Source organism: Pteropus vampyrus, unplaced genomic scaffold, assembly GCF_000151845.1.
Source record: "Pteropus vampyrus isolate Shadow unplaced genomic scaffold, Pvam_2.0 Scaffold53, whole genome shotgun sequence".
Taxonomy (NCBI): Eukaryota; Metazoa; Chordata; class Mammalia; order Chiroptera; family Pteropodidae; genus Pteropus; species Pteropus vampyrus.
Genome location: NW_011888834.1, coordinates 3770062 through 3796707, shown reverse-complemented (window position 1 = coordinate 3796707; position 26646 = coordinate 3770062). Strand labels below are relative to the sequence as shown.

The 26646-nt window shown below is 33.9% G+C and overlaps 1 protein-coding gene across 6 annotated transcripts in view; it reads right to left on the bottom strand.

Moving 5' to 3' along the window:
• NEK1 (NIMA related kinase 1) overlaps window positions 1-18756 on the bottom strand; it is a 130358-nt gene extending 111602 nt beyond the window's left edge. For 5 of the 6 annotated variants that reach the window (XM_011360276.2, XM_011360278.2, XM_011360282.2 and 2 more), the window contains exons 1-4: window positions 18188-18756; window positions 10027-10181; window positions 9539-9635; window positions 3792-3889 (exon numbers count right to left, since the gene is read on the bottom strand). In XM_011360276.2, the coding sequence (XP_011358578.1) occupies window positions 3792-3889; window positions 9539-9635; window positions 10027-10143 (312 nt within the window). In that variant the 5' untranslated portion in view covers window positions 10144-10181; window positions 18188-18756. Of the gene's footprint in view, window positions 1-3791; window positions 3890-9538; window positions 9636-10026; window positions 10182-10871; window positions 10926-18187 lie in introns of all 6 variants that reach the window. The other variant, XM_023530729.1, reaches the window with a different exon arrangement.
• Window positions 18757-26646: the final 7890 nt, after the last annotated feature.

The window sequence follows — 26646 nt, the reverse complement described above, 5'->3', positions numbered from 1 at the left end:
AGACTCCTGTTAGCATTTCTTTCAGTGCAAGACTAGCAATAACAAATAACCTCAGTGTTTATCTGGGAATGTCTTAATTTCCCCCATCATTTTAAAGGACAGTTTTACAAAATGGAGAATTATTGGTTGACAGTTTTTCTTTTAGCACTTGAATATGTATGCCCCAGCTTCCTGGTCTCCAAAGTTTCTAAGAAATCTGCTGATAATCTTATTGAAGTTCTCTTGTACAAGATGAGTCACTTATCTCTTGCTGCTTTTAAGATTCTCTGTCTTTGCCTTTCAAGTTTAATTATGTCTTGGTGTGAGTCTCTGAGATTAACCACTTTGGAGTTTGTTAAGTTTTCTGGATGTTTATATTCGCGTCTTTCAATAAATTTGGGAATGGAAGTTTTTAAACATTTTTCAAATATTTTCTCTGCCCCATTCTCTCTCTCCTCTCTTTTTGGGATTCCCACAATGCAGATCTTGGTCTACTAGATGATGTTTCACAGGTCCCTTACGGTCTGCTTACTTTTGTTTCATCTTTTTCTTTTTTCTGTTCTTCAGACTCAATAATTACCACTGTCAAAGCTTTTTCACCAATTCTTCGAGTTTCTCAAATGAATTTTTCATTTTAGTTATCGTACTTTGTACCTCCAGAATTTCTTTCTGGTTTCTTTTTAGGCTTTCTCTTTATTGACATTTCTATTTTATTCATACATTGTTTTTCTTGACTTTCTCCATGTTTTTTTTAGTTCTTAGAGTATTTTTAGGACAGTTGTTTAAAGTCTTTGTCCAGGAGATGACCATCAGGTCTTTTTCAGGGACAGGATCTATTTTTTTCCTTTTAATGGGCCATACTTTCCTGTCTCTTGTATGCCTTGGGATTTTTTTGTTGTTGAAAATTAAGTCATCTGAACCTAATAATGTGGTAACTATTGAAATAAGTTTCTCCTCCTTCCTCAGGGTTTGCTGGTTTTTTTCAGTGCTTTTTGTTTGTTTGTTTGTTTTAATTTTTGTATGCTGACTCTGAGCTGAGGATCAGTCTGAGTATAAACTTAAAATCTTCTCAGGTCTTTTCTAACCCTGAATCTTTCCCTAGGTATGCATGATGACTTTCTAATTTCCTTTGTATATGTGGTTGCTTTTGAATGTAATGTCTGGAAAGAAACAAAGCAGAAAATAAAGGGGCACTGGCCCTTTAAATCTCCTAGAAGTTACTTTAGCCAGAGAGATGGGACTGGTTACAATGAGGTGAAAGTGCAACAAGAATGAGTGCGTAGCTCTTTATCTGTACTTTAGAGATGAGAAATAGCTCAATAATCGGAGCACAGAACAGAGCACAGATCCCCGATATTTGGAGGACAGGGATCTTATTGCCCACTCTAGTTACCACGAGGTGCATGCAAGCTGCCCTGGGAAAGTATACGTGGCTGGCTGCCTTGGGACTTGAGGGATGGGTAGCTGCTACTATAGAGCTAAGGGCTGAAATTAGCTGACATTAACTACAATTTATTATCCAAGCCTTTCCCTGGAAGCTACAAGCCTTCAATAGACTCCAGAGATGCAAAACAGTTACATCACACAGATTCTGCCACTGTAATTGTTGTGCTGGGAGGAAGATGGAGTCCTAGTGCTTCTTACTCTGCTATATTCCCAGAAACCTCTCCACCTACATTTATTTTAAAGTATTTTTACTTTGCCGTAGCTTAATCGAGTGAGCAAATCTCTGACAACTCTTTAGATTTTCACCTTCCTAAGTTTAGATCCTAAATTTAGAAAAAATAAAATAAAAATTTTGAGTTACCTCCATATGTACTAATGAATTAGCTCAACACTGTTATAAGAGCTGCAGTGGAAGACTTGGTTAACATAACAATTACTAAGCTGACAAGTAGAACAAGAACTCAAATTCAAATTTTTTTTGATTTACTCCAAGTTCTGTGCTCTGTCTAGTAGGCTTAATTATGGAAAATTTGAGAATTATAACATTAAATACTTAATAGTACTTAATTAAAATATAACCCAAGATCTCACCTTACCAGATTTCAAGTTACTGCTAAGAACCTAAAAGTCCCCACCTGTACGCTATTACCAATCAACTGCTTAGTTGTGCCAACTTGGTGTCTACCATAGACACAAGTTTCCTAAGCAACCTGATATGACATAAGTAAAAGCTCTGCTCTACAGTAAATTATGACCTAGTTGGAGATATAATTCTGATGTGAAATTATTGGAATATATTAAGAAGGGTACATGATGCAGGAAAAATAAGTATAGACTTAGATAAATACAATGCAGCATCATATAGCAGTTAGAAGCAACATATGCACACATAGCAAAACGGATGGATCAGAAACATAGCACTTAGGGAAAAGAGTAAAAATAAATAAGCTATTATACAATAGATATGCACTTAAAAATACATGTATACAAAACAATGTTAGCCATTTTGCAAAAATACATAGGGATATTCATTAAAGACACTGGAATAGTAGCCTATGGAGGGGAGGGAAACGGAAATAGAGTACAAAGATAAAAGAGTAGAAAGAAATGAAAAGCACAGGCTTTGCTGGAATGAAATATAATGCAGCTATTAAAACTAATATAACTGATCTATATGGACTAATATGTAAAGATAATCAAAATAATTTTTAAGTGACAAAAGCAAGAAAGAGAATGGTATGTATAATGTTCCATTTCTGAATATGTGTTTCTCAATATTTACATGTACATGTCCAAGTATGAAAAAGAAACTCTGGAAGAATACACCAAACTAAAAACAGTGGGGAAAGACTTTCTGAACTTTTTAATCATTTTACAATTAATTTATATTTGTAAAAAGAAAATTTTATAAACTTTGGCATTAGGCAGAAGTAAGTTCAAACACCGACTATGTGATTTGGGGAAAGTTACTTAACCTCTGTTAGATTTCTTATCTATTAAATAGAAAAAAATCCACTAATTTGTGGAGGAGGAGTTATAAGAATTAAAAAAGACAACAATTAAAACACTCTTGGCACAGTGTTCCCTCCATTCCCCTAAGTTAAAGCACCCAATTAAAATTAAGAAAAGGTGATAATGAGAAATGCAATTTAGAGAAGGAAAAGATCACGAAAGATTAGACTTGAGCTGAGCTTTAAAGAATGGTAGAATATTAGTAAGAGAGAGGTAGGGGGTAAGTATTACCAAAATAAAGAGACAATCACAATAAGAACATAAGTAGAAGAAAGTGATGTATAAATACGCGCTCAGTGCCTACCACACAATGCATCCTCAATAAATCTGTTAAATAAATGAAAAAAGATGCACATTAGGAAATAATAGAAAAAAATAAGACTACTTAGGTAGGATAGGGTCATAGTTTAGAGATCCTTGAAATCAAAATAGATATTAGATGTAATGCAGATACCAATGCTAAGCTTCTAGAGCTGGAATTACCTGGCAAAGTTACATGTTAGGAAGATATGGTCTCGTAGCAATAAGCCAGATTGACAGGATATAGATTAACCAGTTATAATAAGTTATTAAGTTATATCCATAAATCTAAGTATTTTATATACACACACACAGGATATAACGTATATTACACATATAACAATATTACAAACAGGAAATTGCATAGAGAACTAAACTAATATGGGAACTAATTACAGCAGAAACATGACTAAGATATTAGAATATGATACCAAACTCCCATAGTAATTATAATTAGCATTTGCAGTTATAAATAAATATGTATATAAACAAACCTAGCATTATTTCTCAATAACATAATGGAGGAAGAGTCAATCGCCTAAATGTTAACTCACCTGATCCTCTTGAAACAAAATGCCTTTCTGAGCATTTATTCGTTTAAACAGATCCCCTCCTTCGCAGTAATCCATCACTATGTAGAGAGAGCCATTTTCTGCAAATATAAATATTTCATTCCATTTTTAAAAATTTGTATCAAAAGCATAGATAAATTAAGAGTACCTAACGGTTTACTAAAAAGTAGCATAATTAACTGTGTCCCATTAAACCAAAAACAGAATCAAACTCAAAAAAATTAGAGTACAAAGTCAAGGTACACTGGTTATACAGACTACAATAACTTGGGTTAACAGGCACCTCCATCATTAATGAATTTTTCTACTAAGAATACACCATCCTATTGGATAGCAGTGTCCACATTGATCCAAACATCTCTGGAATACAGACAAAATGTAGACAGATATACAGATATTCCTTGACTTATGGTGGGGTTACATTTTAATAAACCCATCGCAAGTTGAAAATATCATTAAGTTGAAAATGCATATTTTTAATTTTAACTTATGTGTATAATTCAGTGGCATTTAAAGTATAATATTGGTAATATAGTCAATAATATTGAAAATGCATATTTTAATATTTATTATTAATACTTTCATGACTCATTCCATGGGTAGACAGGACTAGAAAACATTTCTTAGTTCTTCTCTTCATCCTTATTCTTATATAAGAATAAGACTATGCTTATTTGTCTCAAGTAGAGTGACTGACATTACTTCCAACATTTACGAAACCACTACTCACTAGTGAAACTATTGCAACTCAACAGCTTTCCCAGTTTTCACTTCTCTCATTACCCTGTGCTTATGGCCTTATCTCCAGCAGTACTTATTTCCTGCACCTTGTGGCGATGTTATTACTGGTAGTGCTCATATCTCCTTCTGATATACTGCTTCTAATGTAGTATGATGTGCTATGGATTGGGAACCTATATGACTGAGCTAATAAAGAATCTGTTATAAGTTTTTTTGATATGAAAAGATTACCCAAATATATGTGAGAAATCAATGTTAAACAAAATAACTGTAGAATCTATTACTTATAAAAATGTGTATAGGATGTTAATATTTATGTAGCATAAGGGAAAAAAGCAAAAAATTATTTACAGTATGCTATCATTTAATGTATGCTTATTAATGCTTAGAATATTTCTGGCAGGAAACACAAGACAGTGGTACTGGTTAACTCCAGGAAATAAAAATAGGTAGTTCAAAGGTAGGAATAGAAGGCAAACTTTTCACTCTTATGTAACATTTGAATTTTATATAATATGCATGGATCAAAAAAATAAAACCATCAAAACATTGAAAAAGAGTGTGTGTGTATGTGAAAGAGAGAGAGAGACAGGGAGACAGAGGTTAAACAGGGCCTGCCAAAGAGATGGAGAAGTAATCCTGAAGTAACATGCTTGAGCTTTAGTACATGAACTCTGTAATGTTTGCTGCTGCTTAAACATTTATTATTTATTTTGAGGGTAAATACCACCTAAAATGTAAGGTTAACATAAAAGCCTTTTCTCCATGAGGTAAGTACTAATCTGTTTTGTATCCCTTCAAACACTTAAACATCTGAGTGTCAGCTATGTGCCAGGCACTTTTGCACATGATGCTGGGAATACAGAAATATAAGATGCCACCCATATCACCAATGGGCTCACACACCAATGGAGAAATCGCTTTCAAAAAGAAAACGAAACCCAAAACAACCACCACCTAGACACTGCTTGAAGTTGAGGCAAAAAAGCCTGTAAAGCAAGTGATAAACCCTCAATGCATGTTAGAAAACAACCAAGGCTGTAACAGAAAAAGTAATGAGGATGCGAGCTACAACCCCTCGGCAATGCATATGCTGTTAGATGGCTAACCCAAAGCCAGTTCTAACACTCTTCTCCCTTCATCACCTCTCACTTTAGAAGCTGGGGGAGGGAGGAATAACAGATTTTCTAATTTCCAGTCTCCCCTATACTTAGAGGTGGTCACTGACCCAGTTTTGGCCAATAAGATCTAAGAGGAAATCTGAACAGTGGCTTCTGAAAAAGCATGTGCTTATCTGATTACAGGAACAGATCCAAAAGAAGAGCTGCTGGTGCTACCATGCCCCTTCTTTTTGCCTTGGAGGCAGACACGTGCCTAGAATTGCAAGGTTAAAAGCATTAGGCTGAAAACTTATGTACTAAGGATGGCAGAGAAGACAGACAGAGCCTGCATCTTGATAAAACTACTGAACTGCCACATATACCCTATTACAGGGCTGCTTATCTTTAAGAATTAAATATTTTTCTCATTTAGGCCATATTGGTCAGATTTTCTGTTACTCGCAGCAAAAAGGAATCCAAATTTAGCCTCAAAGAAAAGCTTTTTTCAAGTAGATAGAGAAGCTGGATTTGGCAGTACCAACAGGAAACGAGTAGTGCGCCAGCACCTATCATCATGTATGAGATTGAAAAGCTTTCTGCTGAAAGATAGAAACACTACTTTAACAGATAGCTATAGACATCCAAAAATAGTGATATATGAATAACAAAGTAAATAAAAATGTGTAATAGATACCCAAATATACAATGATACAAGACAAACTCCTACATTCTCAGTAAGATCATTTTCTTTGAATTTATAAATGTTTGAGATGTAGATGAAATAGTAAAGTGTCTAATTATAATATTTAAAATTATAATCTAAATATACACTTACATACCTAGAAATGGTTTTTCTCTATTCTTCATATATGAAACAACTTTACCCAAACTTTTCAAGTCTATCTTTAATATCAATATCTTTTATTAATTTATCTATCAGTTTTTCCATATACATGATCTGTATTTCCTTCTAAGCCGACTGAAAGAGAGCTCTTTTTAAATCTGTTTATGTTGTCACTGGAATTGGCTTATGTGCACGATTGTCAGGATGTAACGATACTGCATTTTAACTGATTTTAGAAGACTTACTATGGTATTTAATAAAGGCAATTATGATGTCAATGTTTAATTTCTTTGATGCTTTTTAAACTAATTTTTCTTGAGCACCTCTATAAGCACTCAAAACTAACTCAGTGATGTCTGCTTCCCCAAAAGGATTTTGTTATTTAGTGTATTAAAATTTTTTGAGAGCATATTGTACAATATAAGACTTTATAAGAAATAATTAGTTTATAAGCTAAGACAACTTCCTGGTAAACACATTTTGGAATATTTTCCCTAATATTAAATTATATGTGGATTTTTTTTATAATAGTGAAATGAAAACTTTCTTGCAACAAAGAAAAACCTGAATCTGCACAAAGAAAAGGTACAAAATATTTCAAGAGAAACAGATTCAGAATTATTAATACAATATCATATTCCAGTGAATTTCAATCCTGAAGAAAGAGTCTTTGGGCATCAAAGAAAGATAAAGCAAGTTACCTCCAAGAGGAAAAACATTACACTGGATTCAAATTTTCTACAGAAACATTCAATGATGGAAGACATAATATGCTTGTAAGAAGAAAAGGGTTATCAAAGGTACTTATTCACATATAAAACATGTCAGAAACTCTCAGAAATACAAATGTTAATTGTACTGCAGGAATATAGCATCCATAAGCTCTTCACGAAAAAAAAAAATTGATAAAATCTAGCCAAGCGAGAGATGAATTCAAATAACTCAGGAAAGGGGATGCTACAGTATAAAAGAACTAACAATAAGAACTGAATCTGTCTAAATATAGGCCCAAGGCTAAACAACTCTAAGAATTATAATTTCAAAACTAAAGACACATTATTATTTTACCATGTCAAGATGAACAAAAATCATTAGTAGGCAGGAACTGTAAATATACTAATTTCTTCATCTTTCATGGCAGAACTAAAAATAATGTCAAAAACTGACATTTTTTTAAACCGATCTGCTTATTTTTTTAATTGACAGATTTAAAATGTTTACATATGTAAGTTATTTTTAATCATTTCAGAGAATAATTAAATATCTGTGTTTTAGAGTTCCCAAAAGCTCTGTGAGAAACTAAAGCGGTCCGAAGAGTTACATGGATTAAAATTAATGAAAGATCATTCAGGTAAGGCAGAAATAGGGACGGTAACCAAATATACAGAATCACCAGATAAAGTTATACCATATAAATTTTAGAATGAACTTATAAGCTAGAGTTAGAGAGCTTGTGAGACATAGGAACTCTCATTCTCTTTAGTTTACCAATTCCATTCATACAGAAATATTGCTATAGCACACAGGTATCTGTACAAGATGTTCAGTGTAACATTATCTGTAATAGTAAACAACTAAAAACAACCGAATCATCCACAACACACAACTGGCTAAAGAAATTATGATAGAGACATAAAAATGCATACAAGGGATATACTACAGTTGTTACATGAAAGCTGTAAAGAATGAGGTGCATCAATAAATAATGATATGGAAAGATATCCATGAGATATAAAGTGAAAAGAACAAGATGCAGAAACACATACATATGATCCCACTTGTTTTTAAACATCGAAAGCTATATGGACGTTCGTCTCATATAGGCACAGATAATACAATAAAGAATAAACACTGATGTATTAACAATGCTTACCATCAGGGAATGGGAATGAAGGTGGAGTGGAACAGAGAACTTAGGGTTCATGCATGTCTGTACTTTTTGAGTATGTCTACCATGAGCATTTATTCCTTTAAAATTAAATAGTAGTAATAATAAAATCTTAAAGAATGCGCTACCCCTCTTGAATCATTCAGATGTTTCTATGTGAAGCGTTCGACAAATACAAATATTTGCTGACATATATTTAAGTCTCTTAACTCGAGATATTAAAATTTTGCTGATGAAAGAAAAAAAGAAACTAAATGATAGATGCTATGGGGAAACATAAAGGAAATTCAAGGTCCAGGGAAAAAAGAGATGGTTAACACTGCACTCTTTCATGTAAGATATAAATCTCATTTCGCTGCCATAATAAAATAAATATAAATAATCTGGGTATCTTATGACATAATGCATTAATTGAGCCATATTTTCTTTAAGTATGTTCTTTTAGAAGATACCAAGTTTATCTGGGAGTAAGGATACTTTAGCTCTAATTCAGACTCGGAATCTAGTGTTTGATGTGACCCTGAAACAGCCATCTAAACAATCTTCTACTTTCAATCTAGATTATCTTTTTGTTTTGTAATTTATAGTAATTTTTTATAATAATGGGAATGACTTTGATAGGACTTTGATAAACCACCCTGATCTGTCTTCAGAGAAGCTTTGCCGAGTTCCTGCATTAACAAATATAATAGTATATATTTCCAAAACAGCAATATAGTTATGAAATTTAAGAACTTGAGAACACTTTCAACATACCTCAATATTATAATAATAAAGTATGCAGGAGAGCACTAATGAGTAAGATACTTTCTGAAGATCAGAACATTTTCTCAGTAGTAACACTGGTAGCACTTAAAGGGAGTTTAGTTTAAAAAGATGTAAATTGCTCTTCTCGCTTTGTCTAAATTCTTGTACTTACCACATTGTTTCCTCTTAAGTGATAATAGTGCAGTTAGCCAGTATTACACTACACAGAGACAATGTAGTGTATTACCCTAAAATCAGACTGATACTCATATGTATATGTATTGAAGAAAAAACTATATACTTTTATTCCTAAGAATACATTCACAAGAAGATTCCTTGTAAGGAAAGTATCCAAAAGTCATCATATGGCTTAGAAATTTCTGTAACTCTCTTGAAAAACTTATCTGACCTTCAAATGATTCTCTGTACTGGACAATATTTGGATGCTTCATGTTTGCCAATACTGCAACTTCTCTCCTTGATTCTTCCCTTTCTTTATTGGACATCTTAAATGGGAGAGAAAAAAAGTAATAAATTAAACATCAATAAACAACCTAAAAGTCCATCGATAAGAGTGGTTAAAAAATAATAGTAACAATAAAGCACAGTCCAAATAAGATGATATGCCCAGAAGTTAAAAAGAATTGAACTGACAAATAAGAACACTTTCAGATGTTTAAACTAGATTAAGTTACAGGAGACATATAAACACGAGCACATATTATAGAAAAAAATATGAAAAGATATACAGGCTATTCTGAAATTAGTGGTTCTCTCTGGGGTTATGGCAGTCTTTCACTTTAGGTATGCACTGCCATATATTTTTTTATTCTCTAACACTAAGACTTTTTGTAACCTGGCTATTACTTGAATAACCAAATGAAAAAATATACTTACTCTTGAAATGTTAATTTCCTTGATAACATACTGTTTTCCATCTTCTGTAGATTTAACAAGAATGGCTTTTCCAAATGAACCTTCTCCAATCTTCTGTAGTCTGACATATTTATCCATGGTTCTTTTTCTAAGTCTAAGGCATCCTAACTAATATGCTAGAAATAAAAAAAAAAAATTAACGGTTAACAGAGATAAGCATATCTTCCATTCAAATTCTAATTCCTTAGTGATTTGCTTACTTAAAAAAGATATTTAATATCTTTACTGAAAGTTAAATAAACTTTATCTCAGTTTTACTCACCCAACCTAGTTATGACTAAAAAGAGAAAAACAGTGACATTTTAATTTTATAAGAATGCTTCATAAAGTCACACACTATATATACTTAATGTATATGGAGAAGTATACTTTTTCCTATATGAATTAACTAGCAGCATTACTTTATTATCTCCAATAAGAACACAGATTTAATAAGACTATTTTCCAAAGTTATTTAAGTAATTACCTCTTAGACATTTAAATTGTTTACACTGTTTGCTATTAAAAGAACTTCAGACAAAATTTCCATACTTATATTTTTACGTACATATTATAAAAATTTCCTTAGGATACAAGTTCAAAAAGTATGCACATTAAAGCTTTCAAACACATTGCTTAACTGTCTTACAGAAATGTCTAACTTATATTCTAACGAGCAGTGTCTAAAGGTGCCTACTCCTAGGTAATCTTTTAACACTAGTTATTATTTATTAAAATTTTTGAGAGACAATAAAGGGTAGTAGCTAAAGAGCACTGAAACCTTGGAGTCAGAGAGCCTAGGCTTAAATCCTGGCTTTATCACTTACCTGTTATATAACCTTGGATAAGTTACTTATCTTTATGTGTCTCAGTTTGTTCATCTGTAAAATGTGGATAAAAATGATATGCATTTATAGAGAACTGTTGGGGGGATTAATTTCAGTAACATACTGAGAACAGTGCCTGCTACACAGTGAGCACTATGTCACTAGTAGTTGTTACTCATTATGTTTCATGGAGGAAATGGTGCCTCATTTTTATTTTTGTTTTGCTTACCAGTGAATTTGAAAACTTCCATGTTTATTGAACATGTTGTATTTCTAATCTTTTAAATTACTCATTCATGTTCTTTGTCCATTTTCTACTGAGATAGTCTCTTTTTATATAAATTTGTAAAAGTTCCTTTAATGAAGATATTAGCCTTTCTGTCATAAATTCCTTTTTCCTTCTAAGCTATCTGCTTTTCAATTTTATTTAAATATAAAAGTTTATTTTGATATGAACAAGTTTATCAATCTTTTCTTTATATTTCTGCCTTTGGTATAATGAGACCTTTACCATACCATTTGATTAAGGTCATTAGTAGCTTTAGCAATAGTAATCTCAGGAGACTGGTGGGGACAGAAGCCAGAGTACAATATGCTAGGCAGTGAAAGTTTTAAAAAGTGAAAGGAAGGGGAAAGGGAAGGAGAGGAAGAGAGAAAGAATCACCAAAGCAGTCATTAGCAAGATCAGCATTACTATGGAGATACATGCATTCACTATGTTAATCTAAAACTAAGAAATATTTAATTCACCAAACTTAGTCTTTTATATTTCCATTCATAGCAAGTAGGCTTCCTATGTATGAGTCCCTTCTCAGAGAAAATGGGTTTCTCATGAAGACTATATTAAAATTTCTATAACAGTCTACTACATTTCTCATTTTAAATTAACAAATCCATGTTCTCATTTCATTTATCAATACTAAAATTTGTTTAATTTTATTTTGCCTCTATAAAAATGATCTATTTTTTTTTTAAATGAAAGAATTCATATTCTGGGCTCGTAAGACTAAAGGCCAGAACCTAGCCTGTGATAAAAATCAATGGGATAATTATATCTTATGAAATTTTGTGAGAAAGACCCTTCTTCTACCTTAGAAAACATTATGTAACCATTTTCCATTTCAAAATTTCTGTATGACAAAACTTTTAGCAACCTCTAGAGAAACAAGAAATTAACTATTATGATAGCACTACAGCATTATCAGTGAATTCAAGTAGAAGTCATTCCTAACATATTTTCAAGTCCAACTTTGGTCAACTGGCATAATATAATGGCTCTCTGGACACCAGCCAGAATTTAATGATTTCTCCAGGGCATGAAAGTATATTACATTACTATGCTCCTTAGAAAAAATACCAATAAACTTATCTTAGAAAACTAAATTTCATCAATCAAATTACATTAAATAATAATCACATGAGATTATTTCAAAATCATCATTATTCTGTAACTTTTGCCCAGAAAGAAAAACACAGTTAGTCAATTAAGTCCTGCCTCCAAATTTGGTTGCCAGTTCCTTCTGAAGGACCACGCTAACAAGATGGAAGCTCCGAGTCCCTAGTATTTGTTCTGTTGTCTACCTTATTACTGAGCATTGTGGTTCCAACAACTCAGTAAAGTGGAGGACAATCTACTACTCTGGTAGAGAACAATGATGACTCTAATTGCCATCAAATAATGTCAAGTGCAGACACCTTATGAACAATGACAGACTTGTGGTAGATGAGTCTCAGAGGAACTGACAACTCCTCCTTTTCTACAGAGTCCACACTAGACTAGTGTACTACACGAGAGGAAGTGAAAGGAAAACATGAATGACAGATTACTTTCTATCTTTGTATTTAACATATTTAACCAAGTGACTTATTTCCTTTTTATGAGACTTCTCAGCTGAATTACAATCCTAGAAGACTTTCGGACCAAATGAAATAAAAGATAACAAAACGTACTATAGGCTTACATACCTCAAAAAATCATCATACTGAAGGAACAAAAAAATTCTATTCTAATTTCATTATTGTAACAAACTCAAATTACAAATAAATGTATTTGCCCTTTATACGCTTCAGGTTCCAACATCAAATGAAAATAACTACCAACTTGACAGCATTCTTAAGGTCTCTAACAATTATATTACTTTAATCTCTATAATACTTATCTTCCATTGAAGATATTTAAGGCACAAAATCAAAAACGTTTTTGATATCTGAGCTTTCCAAAGTTTTATGATATGACAAATAAAGCATGGATTTGGAAAAGAAAAGCTACGAGACCAAAAGCAAACCACCTGCCTTCTCTGAGCCTTAGATACCTCATCTAAAAACACTAAAGAATAAAACATAATGCTCTTAAGGGCTCTACCAACTCTAATAGTCTATGACTCAAGGAGAAAAAAATAAAAGAATTAAATGAGTCAGAAAATAGGAAACTTCAACACTGTTTAGAGCTGTACAACTAGCCACACAAAGAGTATAGCCAAAACCTTTCATTCAGAAAAAATAAAAAGCCACAGGAGTAATTTCTTTAGCCTAAATCTTTAAAAAGTCAAAAAAAAAATAAATAAACTACAACTTACAGTTAAACATACCAGACTGAACATATATATTCACCTCTACATCTTCCTCAAACACAATTTTAAAGGGATCACAAAGTAGAACATGAAAGAAAGCAACAGCAATAAAATTCTAGAAGCTGACAAACACAAAAACAAGCAGTAACTGACTTGGAAGAAGAGAGAAAGCTGGATCTTACACCGACAATGGGAAATAAGTCAATTCTTTCTACAGACTAACTCAATAACTGAAAGCACCAGGTGTCTCTGAGAGTGAGGATATTAGGACTAAAATAAGATTAGTTGAAAGACTGTGTGAAAGGCAGTTAGACACTCAGTTTGATTCATCCACCTCCCCCAGTTAGGTGGACTACCCCTCTTCTGGCTTGGCAGAAGACTAGCGATGTCTCTAGATTGGGGCCCTTCTCCCAGCGTGGCAGACTAACGAAGTCTCTAGATTGAGGATCCCTGACACAGCTGAGAATGGAAATATATACAGGCATGCTTCACTTTATTGCACTTCTAGATGTTGCATTTTTAACAAATCGAAGGTGAGACCCTCTACCGGTAAAAGGATTACAACTGGCTTTATTGCAGGAGTCTCAAACGAAACTCACAGTATCTCCCAGGTATGCCTGTACAATCTGGGAGATTAAGTGAAAGTCTACATAATAAATTATGAGACTCTGTTCTGATCCTAATGTTATAGCTTGTATCAGACCACCCCACTTCCTAAAACAATCATAAAAGCTGAGTAAAATACATAAAACAACAGATAGCAATTGAGGGGCTATAATCACTGAAAAGTAGGAACATGCTAATGAGTTCCACATTCACCCCAGGCTTTTCCCTGAAGACATTTTCCAAACTGTGGCATAGCAGAATGGAGCGTAAGAGGAAAGCAGTCTTACTAGGCTGAGGAGAGACAGGTCAGAGTTTAGGGCTGCCAAAATCCTGGAGAAAAGGAAAAAGAACACAAGAAGTCCAAAAATCTGCATATAAATTCCTTACCTCTCAGTTAACCCATTGCTAAATTGCATATACACAGAGCAAGACAAAAACAGGTTAGTCCTAACAAAGCCTAAAACTAGTCCTTGACAGGATCAAGGATTCCTGCTGATACTCCATCAGCCTGCCCAGAACAAAATACAACAATTTTTGGAAGAAAAGTGTTCCAGAAACTCTAAGACTTTTCATTTACAACTTCTAGCATCCAATCAATAATGATGAGGCATATGAGTAGTAGGGGAGAGGGGAGGATGAAGAGGGGAGGAGGGGAAAAGGAGAAGAGGGAAGGGGAAGGAGAAGGAGAAGAACCAACTAACCAAAACCAAAAGAGAAAAACAATAGAAATAGACTCACGAATGACTCAAATATGGAGTTACCAGTAGGGGACTTTAAATAACCATAATTAATATGTTCAAGAAAACAAAGGGAAAAGATGAACAAAAGTGACTTTTTTAATTACGGAGAATTTCAATAAAAAACTGAAATTTATTAAAAATTAAATTAACATTCTAGAACTAAAATATCTGAAATTAGGAATCCATTCCATGGGTTTTACAGCAGACAGGATACAAAAGACAGGATTAGTAACCTGAAAAATGAACCAAGAAAGATTTCATCAAAAGAATAGGAAAAAAATTAAAAAACAAAAACACATGAAAGAAAGAAAGAGGGAGGGAGGGAGGAAAATACATAAAACAACAGACAGGAACTGAGAAAAGGAAGAAATAAATTAGATGAATAGATGGATAAAAAGAATCAATATCAGAAATATTTTAACTCTTAAACTCTAAAATTAATGCTGTCCTAATAAAAACAAAAGCTGATTTTGTTTTTATAAAATCAGATAATGACATAAGCTGATTTTAAAGTTAATATGAAAAAAAAAGCAACAATGAAGACTTGTTCTACTTGACATCAATACACGTTATAAAGCTGTAATAATTATGAAATTGGAAAATCATAGAAAGTCCAAAATTATATTTTTGAAAAAGTTTTAACTTGGTGGATGGCCATGGTGACATTTCAAATTGGTAGGGAAAGATGGATTTGAAAGAAATAGCATTTAGACAACGAGGTAGCGATGTGGGAAAAAAATAGTTATATCCATTTTATTTCCTTTAAATCAACACGAATTTCAGATGGTAAAATATATAAATGTAAAAAATAAGAACATAATAGTAATAAAATAAAACATGGGAGGATGATTTTTATAATCAGAGTAGAATAGCTTAGTATGACAAACTCAAAAAGCCCTAAGGGATTAATATGACTACATAAAAATCTCACATAACAAAAAATAGTATAAGTCAAAAATAAAATAAAAAAAGAAAAAAATTATATACTTCAGATCACATCACCAAGGACTCATTTTTCTAATAAGTAAAAAGTTCCTACATATTCATAGAAAAAAAAGATCCAACAGAAAAATGGACAAAAGATATGAAGTTAAAAGTTAATAAAAAGGAATATATTTGATGTTACTATGTGTAAAGGTATCCAATCTCTCATAAAAAAATACAATTTAAAAGTACAAAAGAAAAATTTTATTTTACCACACACACACAAAAAAGTACAAGAGATAGTATTTTTACCCATCAGAATGGAAAAATTAAGAAAGTTATACTGTGTTGGCGAGGAATATAAGGAAACAGAATATGGTGAGAATACAAATTGATATAAATACCAAGGCAATAATTTGTAGATATCTACCAAAATTATAAATGTTCAGACACTTTGGCCCAATGATTCCATTTCTAGGAACTTACCCTATAAATATTTCCAAGTGTATGAAAACGAAACATGTACAAAGCAATCCTCTGCAGCACTGTTCAGAATGGCAAAATATAAACATCCATAAACAAGTCAAAGTGAAAGAAGCAACATTTATATTGATATGGATTGATTTCTAAGTACCAGAATAATAAATGTCATACTCCCACTCATGTATTTAAAGGAAATGTGTGTATATTTACACTTACATTTAATTTTATACACACATGTATATTTATATATAACCTTTACATGCACACACACATAATTGCTTATATATATAATATCTCTGAAAGAATACACAATAAACTGGTAATACTGACTGCCTTCAGGGAAGAGAACTTAGCTGAGAGAATGATTTTTCAATCCCTTATATCTTCTGAATTTTATACCTTCTATTCAAAACAATGAATTAAATTTAAATTTAAAAACGATAATAAATACTGATAGAAAAAACTAGGAAGAATGCTACCTAAATCAATTTCTCTGGTTAAAATATTGAAGAGTTCCCCATTTCCAAACTTCTAACCCTGACATTCAAAGTTTTTCTATATGGCATCACTATTGTTTTCAAGTATGTATCCATGCTCCAGAAAAAAATATCTTGCCTCTAGTCAAATTAGACATCTTTCCTCACAAAAAGCCACAAATAAGTAATGTTTAGCATAATAAAATTTTGTGCACGATTATGAAAAAAGTCAGAGTATATGAATGAAAAACTTTATCCTCAACAATATGGGACATTAAGTCTCTTCAGCTGTATCAGCTATTTGGTGTTCTAAAGGGAAACATTGGTAAAGGAATGTCCACAGATTTCAAGAAGTCTATGGTACTCTCTGCACCTACAATCTATATATATATAGTTCTCTCAAAATAATAAACACTATTTGGAATTGAGTGAGGGAGTCAATTTCTCTTCTCAGTAAGGAAAGTCCCTGCCTGATTGCTCATTACTCAAAAAAGCAGAAAGCAAAAATGGGATTCATACTACTTTTTTTTTTTTCAAAATTTTTGTTTCTTTTCTCTGAAAGTCTCTTCAGGCAACAATTAATGGCTTCCCTAATGGAAACTACCAATATGTAAATAATTTATATTCATGAAATGGTGTCGTGACCATGATTTAGAAGATAGATCAGAATAAAATTTACCTGGAATTCAATATCCATGTATTATTAAAATGACCTCAAAAGAACTCCTGTGGCCAAGTTCCATAACCCTTACTAAACTTCTAATGGTGACTTATTGTGCAAAAACCTGCTTTCCCACAAAAAAGACTCCTTACCTTTCACCTAGAACAATGCCCAATTTTAAACTAGGTAGAGCTGTGGATCCTCTAATACCAGACAAACCTAAACTAGAAACAAAGGACTACTTCTCCCTATATTTGGCTCATCTCCATTATGTCTACAATATTGCTGCATCACAAGAAAAGGCTATTACCAGCACATTTTGGATATTACTTTTAAGCCTTCATAAATATTTCTGATGTTATTTAGAATGGCAATAAAACATTTTTCTGCTTCTTGTAGGTGGATCTTAGAGAATAAAAAATTAGGCCTGCATAAAAAAAAGTTATGATGAACTGTGAAAATAGAACTTTTAATACTTTACATATGGAAATTTTTCAACTTATGGAAACTGAAATATAAGATTATAGGCTATCAGCTGCTACTCATTTTCTAATTAAAATGTATGTGTAATTTAAGATCAGAGACAACATATAAGCGTGTAGATGCTTATCCACACCAAGATTTCTATTATTTTAATTCCATTATCATTCTAGCTTTTTAAATAATGTCCGAGGATTGCTTTGTAAAACATGCTGTTCTTTGGAGAATTAACATTCTAATGAGAAAAGGATATTATTTTTCCGTGCATTTAAGGTAGGTATCCATGCAATCTCTACGTGAACGAATCTAAGGTTTCCTCATTTACAATATGACTTTACTATTTTGCACATCATTGCTTCCCCCAAGTGCAACTCACCTCAACGACACAGGGCGTTAGCAGGAATGACAGTGACGATCGATAAGCAAAAGTCTAGGTGTGGCAGTCTTCCTATTAGGCTTATTGAGGCAGAAGCATTATCCCGCATTTCGAAAATAACATCTTGAAAGAGAAACTAAGTCTGTCTAACCCCGAGCTCACAGCCCAGTATGAAAGGGGGCAGTGACACTCCCACACCTGACACTAGCCTTTGGCTGACCGCTCAAGCTTGACTCAGTCCTGCCTCGGGCAACGCCCCGTGAAACAGGTATACACTTCCTGGACGAAACAAACTGGTTGCTGAGTCCCTTGGAAACGGCGGGGGGCAGCAGGGGGAGTGCCTCAGTTACCGCCTCTCCAACTTCAGAGGTGGCTGCTAGTGGCCTCAGCGGAGTAGGGGTCGGGTGGGATTTGAGATTGGAAGGCTACCTGCCTGCCACGTCCTCCTGCTTCGCAATGCCCGCTTTAGACTCCGGGTTATGCGGAGAAATGCTTGGGACCCCAGACTGACTCAAACCCTACCGCCCCTAAACCCTTGAGTGAGTACAGAACGTGGACAGGACGGCGCGTCACTGGCGCTGGCGTGTGACGTCAGCGCGCGCGCAGCGGAGGTGGTCGGGATACGGCGGCGGAGCGTGACCAGGGCACTGCTCGCGGTAGATGTTAAGTAAGAAGATGGAAAAAAAAAAAGAGAAGTTTAAAGGATTATAGCAGAGCGAGATAAGGGCGAGAACTCACTACTGGAAGTTGATTTGGAATAAAGTATATTATAAACTTGTCTCACACATAGATACTGCACAGAGAAAAGGACTTTTTTAAAAAGGGCTATTAGGGGTGCCACATTTTAAAGTAATTTTGCTTTAAAAAGCAAGCCTTTATCTAGTATATTTTGGATGATTAAAGAACTTTTAAGTCTTGAAAAGCATTTTTTTTTCAAGGTATATTTGTGGTTTCCTACAACTTTACATCTAATCTGTGTATAAATTACTTACCGGTATATTGAAAGGTTTAGTAATCCAAGTACCTTTTTTCATGGCAGAGCTTTCTAAGAAACAGATTTTTCTGTAATAAGGGAAAATCTGGGTAGCCTTACGTGGAGATGCGGGAAAATCCAAACTTGAAGCTGAAGCGGGATGGTATGGCTCCAACTTGTACCAGCTGTAAACATGTTGTATGTAGCTCGGAGACCATAGATTTTGCCAGAGATCTCAGGGGTCAAATGATTCAACTTTTTCTTCAAAGAAATCAGCTTCCTTCTCTCTCGACCCCTCCTCAACACACCCAACACCAAGACCTCTGGGTTTTCTTGCCAGTCTTTGGTTTAGTCTTGTTTTATAAGACCAACTTTATTTCTAGCATGGAAATTAAAAGTTTTGGCTTCTTTGCCAGAAGATGGCAGTGCAAGTTATCCAACCTGGCAAACTGGAGAAAATCTGCTTTGTTCATTTATTCCTCAATCTCCAAGCAAGACTTGTTTTCTGCATTTTCTTACTGCCAGCCTAACCTCCTTAGACCCTTCCACCCCCAGTCAGTCAGTAGGAATTTTGGTGTCTGAATGCACAATAACCCTAGTTCTACCCACATCCCTTTATACAGAAAAGCAGCATGAAAACATTGACAATTGCTAATCTAGCAAAATCTTTTTTGCTGCTTTTATAAAGAATGGTTAGTCAGATATCTCCTTTGACAATTCCTTAGGTTCCTGTCATAAACTGTTAGTATGAATATAAACTGCTAGTCTTTGTAGAAAGCATGCTCTGTTTTCAGAACTCACCCCACGCTTACTCCTCCAGGAGGACAATGTTAACAATTTCATGAATATTATCTACATTTTTCTCTATGCTCATAAAAATATAAGTGAGCATTTATTTATATGTACTTGTTTTAATATTTAAAAATGAGATTATAGTATACATATTATTTTGCAACTTGCATTTTAACAGTATATCATGAGCATCTCTCTAGAGAGCAACTATTCCTTGTTAATGATATCAATATTCCATGTTATGAATGTACCAAAATCTTTTAAGTGAGTTTGCTGAGTCAAAAAGTATGCTTTTTTTCTCTCTCTAACAGGTATTCCTGTGCTTTGGTTATATATGGCTGTATAACAAACCATCCTAAAACTTAGTGACTGAAAGCAACGATTTATTGTATTATTTCTCACAGTTTTGTGGCCAGGAAATTAGACAGAGTTCTGCTGAGTGGTTCTTTTGCTCCACATGGCTTTGGCTAGGCTCATTCACTTAGTTTCATTGAGCTGGCAACTGTGCTGGTCTGGATGGTCCAAGAAGCTTTACTCACATGTCTGGTGCTTTGGTACTCCTCCACAATTCTCTTTCTCCACATGGGTAGCCTGGGTTGCACAAAAAATTATGGTCTCGGGACAGTCATTACCCTTAAAAGCTGGCTTCTATTAAGGAAGAAATTGAAGGTGCCAGTCCTTTTAAAGGTTAGGCCAGAAACAGATATGGTGTCACTTCTGCCACATTCTTGGTGAAAATAAGGTTAAAGGCCAGACAAAATTTACAGGCAGGGAAGGAATCAATAGTGGTCATATTTACAGACTATCTACTACACCTGGATTACTTTTCAGAAGTTCAAGAAATTCACACTCCCAACAGCTTTTTACAAAAAGTGCCTATTTCTACCACCATTGGACGTTTCTTAATTTTGCAAAACTTTTGAATTTCTTCCTCAGTATCTGCTTTTTATATCCCTTGCCCTTTTCTATATATCTTTTCATCATTTTGTGCTGTTTGTAAAATATGGAAATGACTTTGTCATATTATTGAACAAATATTTTCTGGCAGTCTCTCACCAATGTTTTAGTACTTTTTAAGATATCTTTGGCCATGCAGAAATTTGCAAATTTGTATGTGGTCAAATATGGTAGTCTTTTTGTCATTTAGGCTTCTCAATTTGCCAAGTGAATATTCCTTCATCTCCAAAATTATCCAAATAATCTCAATGTTCTTGTTTAATTGTTTAATAAGTTTAATGCATTTGAAATTTGTTTTTGTATGTGATTAACACATAGAGACTAGCTTTATATTCTTTTGGAAGAAAGCTAGTTATGCCAAAATCATTTATTAAATGTGATTTCCTTCTCTACTGATTTGAAATGTAAACTTTATTATATTGAATTTCCTACTTATATTTATAGTTATTAATGGATTTCTCTTCCATTTACCTATTGGTCTCATGCTCATGTTGTCTATTAAAAAAGAAAAAGTTTGTTTTAATAATCGAGAAATACTATACCAATATTTCCATTTTGAAAAAGAAATATCAATGCTAAATTAATTTTTAAAATTATAGTAATTATTTGTAAACTTACATGTAAAGTTATACTTGTAGGCCTCCTTTCTAGTAGGAAAATAATAAAATAGTAGTATATAATATGGCAAGTGGAAAGGGACTAGTTATATTACTGAAGTGTTGTTCTACCTGAGATTTTTCAGAAATATAATTTATTAACAATGGACTAAGCACTATGCTAGATGGCAGGAATAGACATATTCAAGGCTCAGACATTTTTATTTGTTCTTTCTAGAAAGCAGGTTACAAGATAAAACAAAATAGAGGATAACAAATTAGAGCAAATAGTTGATAGTAGAATTACACTGAATATTTTCTTTTGCGAAGTTATTAAAAGACCACACATTTATGTAGGTGCATATTTTTGATCAAACTATATGGCCATACAAGCAATCTTTTGTGATTGAAGAAAAAGCCTTAAAACCTTAAGTATGAGGAAAAGGATTCTCTTAAAATCTAGATCTCTTGCAGACATATGATATTCACATCCAAGAGAGAGAAAAAGTGTCTTTGCATTTAGGGCTCTTTCTACCTTCTAAGAGAGGAATTTTTATTTTTAAGCCAATTCCTGAGAGCCATCTCTGTCTAGGTTTACATAGTTTGAGCTAACCATTAGCTACGTATAGCTTAGGTTTAAACAGTAACAGCCGGCTGAATTTCTGGATCTTAATCAGGTAGAACTAGCTCAATACAAAGATAAAAGTTATCTTATCAGTTCTTGAGTTTCCAGCTTTCTGGGTTAGGTTACCTGCAAGAGCCCGTAGAATTGTCAGCATTCTGAAGAGGCAGATTTAATCTATTTTTAGTTAGGAAGAATAAAGCAAAACATTGAGCCCTTAGCTGTGCAGAGCCTGAGAAAGAAGTCACATCCTGAGACTGAACTGAGAATGTACTTGGTTGAAATAGCTCAGAGTGTATCAAGTTCCAACGAGGCTTAGACAGGAGTTTTGTAGGAAAGAATCACATGAAACTGGAAGATTGATTGCAATGTTGAAGGCTTCAAATGTAATCAGGGGTGTAAATCTACTCGATAATTTCATGTTCTTTCTTAGGGAAAAAGGCAAAGGATAAGACAAGGTCATTTTCAATTACTTCCCTGATGAAGATGGAATCAGAAGAAAATTCTAGATTAGAACCATATCACTATTTTCCTAGTAGAACATCTACATCCCTTTCACTTCCTCTTGCCAATGTGTCTGAAACACATGTAGTAAAATCAAAGTTCTTTTTCTGAAACAACTCAGAAACACATGAAATGATCTATACAGCCTTGTTCATTTCCCTGATTTTCTGTATAACTGTTTTTCAAGTATTTAAGTTGTTAACGGGATATAATCCTACCTCTAGATTTTTTACTTCAAAGAAAACTTACATTAACTTGACAAAGGCCAGGGAGTAAGAATCTAAAAGAAACTGCAATATGATTCCTAGTGCTCTTTTTCATTTATTTTGTTAATTCTATAAAATAGCACATTAAAACCTGCCACTCCCTAAGTGGTGGAATTGCTGGCAGAAGGCAATGACTTACATCGCCTCCACTCACTGGTAATGTCTACCATCTGTTTGTGTTTATACCTGCCAGGGTACCAGCAAGACTAGTGAACAAGCAGTCCTAGACTTGGTTGGAATAAGTAAACACTTACCACTGTGAATTCTTTCCTTAAGGGCTTAAAAGTTTTGTTGGTTGGTCTGTGGGCGAGCTAATTTGAGTATTGGTAGAGTTTTGTTATTACTGCTTCAATTCAATTCTAACCCAAAACATATGATTTAAAGTAGAATAACCTGACTTGACTCACATAACTCATTTTTCGATGTTTCTAAATACTTCCTGAGAGCTTATTTATTTTTGTTTGTTTCATTTTGTTTCCAGTTTTGAGATGTAACTGACATACAGTATAAATTTAAGGTATACAAAATAATGATTTAACTTATATAGAATGTGAAGTGATTACCACAGTAAGTTTGGTTAACATCTATCATCTCATAAAGACATAAAAAAAAATTTTTTTTTCTTGTGATGAGGCAACTTTCAAATACACCATACAACAGTGTTACCTACAGTCATCATGCTGTACATTACATCCTCGGTACTAATTTATCTTACAACCTTTGAACACCTTTAACCAATTCCCCCACCCCAGTGAGGGCTTTTTAAAAATGCATATAACACCTATGGTCAAAAGGTGACTTAAGCAACCTATGGTAGGCAGAATGATGGCCACCCAAAGATATCCCTGCCCCCTAATCCCTGCAATCTGTGAATATATTAGGTTACAAGGCAAGGAAGAATTAAAGTTGTCAATCAACTGCCCTTGAGATGAGCCTAGATTATCCAGGTGGGCTCAATGTAATCACAAGCGTCCTTAAATTGAAAGAGGAAAACAAGAGAGTCCGAGGGAGATGTGGCTATGGAAAAAAGTTCAGAATGATAGGATATGGAAAGGATTCAATCCATCGTTACTGGATTTGAAGATGGAGGAAGCGGACAATGAGCCAAGATGTGGCCTCTAGAAGCTGCAAAAGACACAGAAACAGATTCTCCCCTAGAACCTCTAAAAGGAAATATAACTCTGCCAACACCTTGATTTTAGCCAGTGAGATTTATGTGTGACTTCTAACCTACAGAACTCAAAGATAATAAATGTGTTGTTTCAAGCCACTACATTTGTGGGAATTTGTTACAATAGGATACTAATACAAACTTCTATTCTCTTAAGCTTCCTGGAGCAGAATATGGAGATCAAATTGATTGATATATTTTTATTGTGTGGGAAAAGCCCACCGCTAGATCGATAAACACTTCTTGAGAATTATCTCAGCCCTAGGAAACTCCCTCTTTATCATCCTCCTCAGTGTAAAGGATCTGTTAAGAACCCCAATCAACAGGATCCCTTCTGTAACACTTGCTGAGAAGAAATGAGATCCAGTTGAAAGTACTCACATTAGGGCACATAAAGGAAATGTTCGAAGGATCTAGCTATAGTCCTTACCATCTGAAACACCCAGATTCTCTAACAGCAATACCAAAGGAATTAGGGAAAATTCTTCCCTAGATGGAATTAATTGTTTTATCACCAAACTATCACATAAGACTTTGTTTAAATAGATTATCCCATGTCTAATGTACTGCTTCTGAGTCCTGCTTATTAACTGGGAATAATTAAAAATATAGATGCTCAGGCCCAAACTTGGAGGAATTAAAACAGAATTTCTGAGAGTGGGGCCCAAGCAAGGGTATTTTTTTTTTTTTTGAAGCTCCCTAGATGGTTCCAATGCAAAGTGAAGGTTGAGAACTACTGACAATATGGTTATTTATGTCAGAAATCAAAGATTTTAAAACAGATAAGTTCTCATAAAGGAATAAAGTGGTGCATAATATAAATAATATTACAAAACCAAATATGCAAGTAGACTTCTACTTGCCCACTTATAAGAGAGCCTGGGATAATCCCCATGTAAGAACTAATACACTACCATAAAAGGATTTAGGATTTATAAAAGGATCATAGAAAGCAGATATAATTAATAGACTGACTATTGTCTATTATTCTCAGTCTATGCGCCTCTTTCCAAAATTACGCTACATATGTGGAATGAGAAGAAAACATATAATGTCTGTCAATCTCTTGTGAAAAATTCCACTTAGCTAAGAAAAATTTTTGCTTGATTTTCAACATTTTTCTAAAAATTAATCTAAGAAATTCATCCAATAGTTTCCCAAGTAAAAGAAAAGAATATTGTGCTTGGATATTACCATGGCTCCACAAAATATACCTTGATAAAAGTAATAAAAGAATCATAAGAAGTTTGACTACATCATCACCATCACATGACACCAGCTTGAAGCCCAGAACTGTGTTGTTTGAGAATATTCAATTCTGCCCTGGAAGAAATAAATAGGATGGACAAAACTCATGTGTTAAACACAGATAAGTAAGTTACTAACTTGTGACACATGGTGGACAGATAAGAGGGCATATATTTGTGAACATAGATAGAAAAACCTGGAAAGACCAAGAGATGCCTAATATTCATGAGGCACTATGAAAGGCACTGATATTCATTAAACACTATATATTTATGACACAGTAAATATACAGGAGATAGTCAACATTCACAGGTCTTAATTCTGCCACCCAGTGGTGACACTCATATTGTGTCCCACCCAAGAAGTATAAAACCTGTACCTGCTCAACAGGTTAATTGGCAAGCTACTGCTGTGGGTAGACATTCTTGCCTTGCATCTCTCCAATACAGCCAGAGTATGTATTGGCTTAGGTACCTTTCCACCTTCCTTGGACTTCTGCTCAAACATCAACTCTGGTCCAATTACCATTCTATCAACAAGAAAGCTAATGTGCTAAAAAGAGAGACAGGACATATATACATTTCATAACCATAGGTTTCCATTTATGGGTCTTTCCATCTCTCTTGTACCCTATCCTAAGTGTATTAGTTTTTTCTCCTTTGATTCTTTTGGTGTGCTAGCCTTTCTTTCCATGACCTCTGGGATAGCTCACCTGGTAATGTATTTGGAAGGTATTTCACACATGAAGCAGGTCATATCTGGGTATTATTAAGCAGTGTAAGTTATGAAGAATTAACAGAGTGAAACTCTTTTGTCTGATAGCCCATAATTTCCAATTCCTTGCACTCAAAAGACTGCCTCTCCTTGAGAGAGGATTTACCTGGCACTGAGAGAAAATCTCTAATTTTGGAAGGTTCTAAGATATGTCCTTAGAAGACTTTTTAATCTTTAGGCTTTCCAAATAAACCAGATTAACACTTTTTAGAATATTCATTATAGTAGGGTGTAGTTTAATTGCAAGAAGCTGAATTCCTTGATCCTACAAAGGTCACTTGAATGGTCCTCTAATTACTGCACATGTTGGGTGACTAGACCTCATTGTTCAAGGATCAGATAGCAATAACTTTCGGTGTTTTTTGGCTGCTTGTTTAAGCGGCCTAAGATTCAGAGTTAAGGAACTCTGCATAAACGACTATAATTTTATGGAAGGCCTAGTGACAGGGAAGGGAAAGGGATTCTGAAATAAAGTGACAGAGATACCTGATTCATGGGTTGGTGCTGGCACTGAATCAGAAGTGAACGTGAATGGGTGACCTAGTCTGTGAGGTTT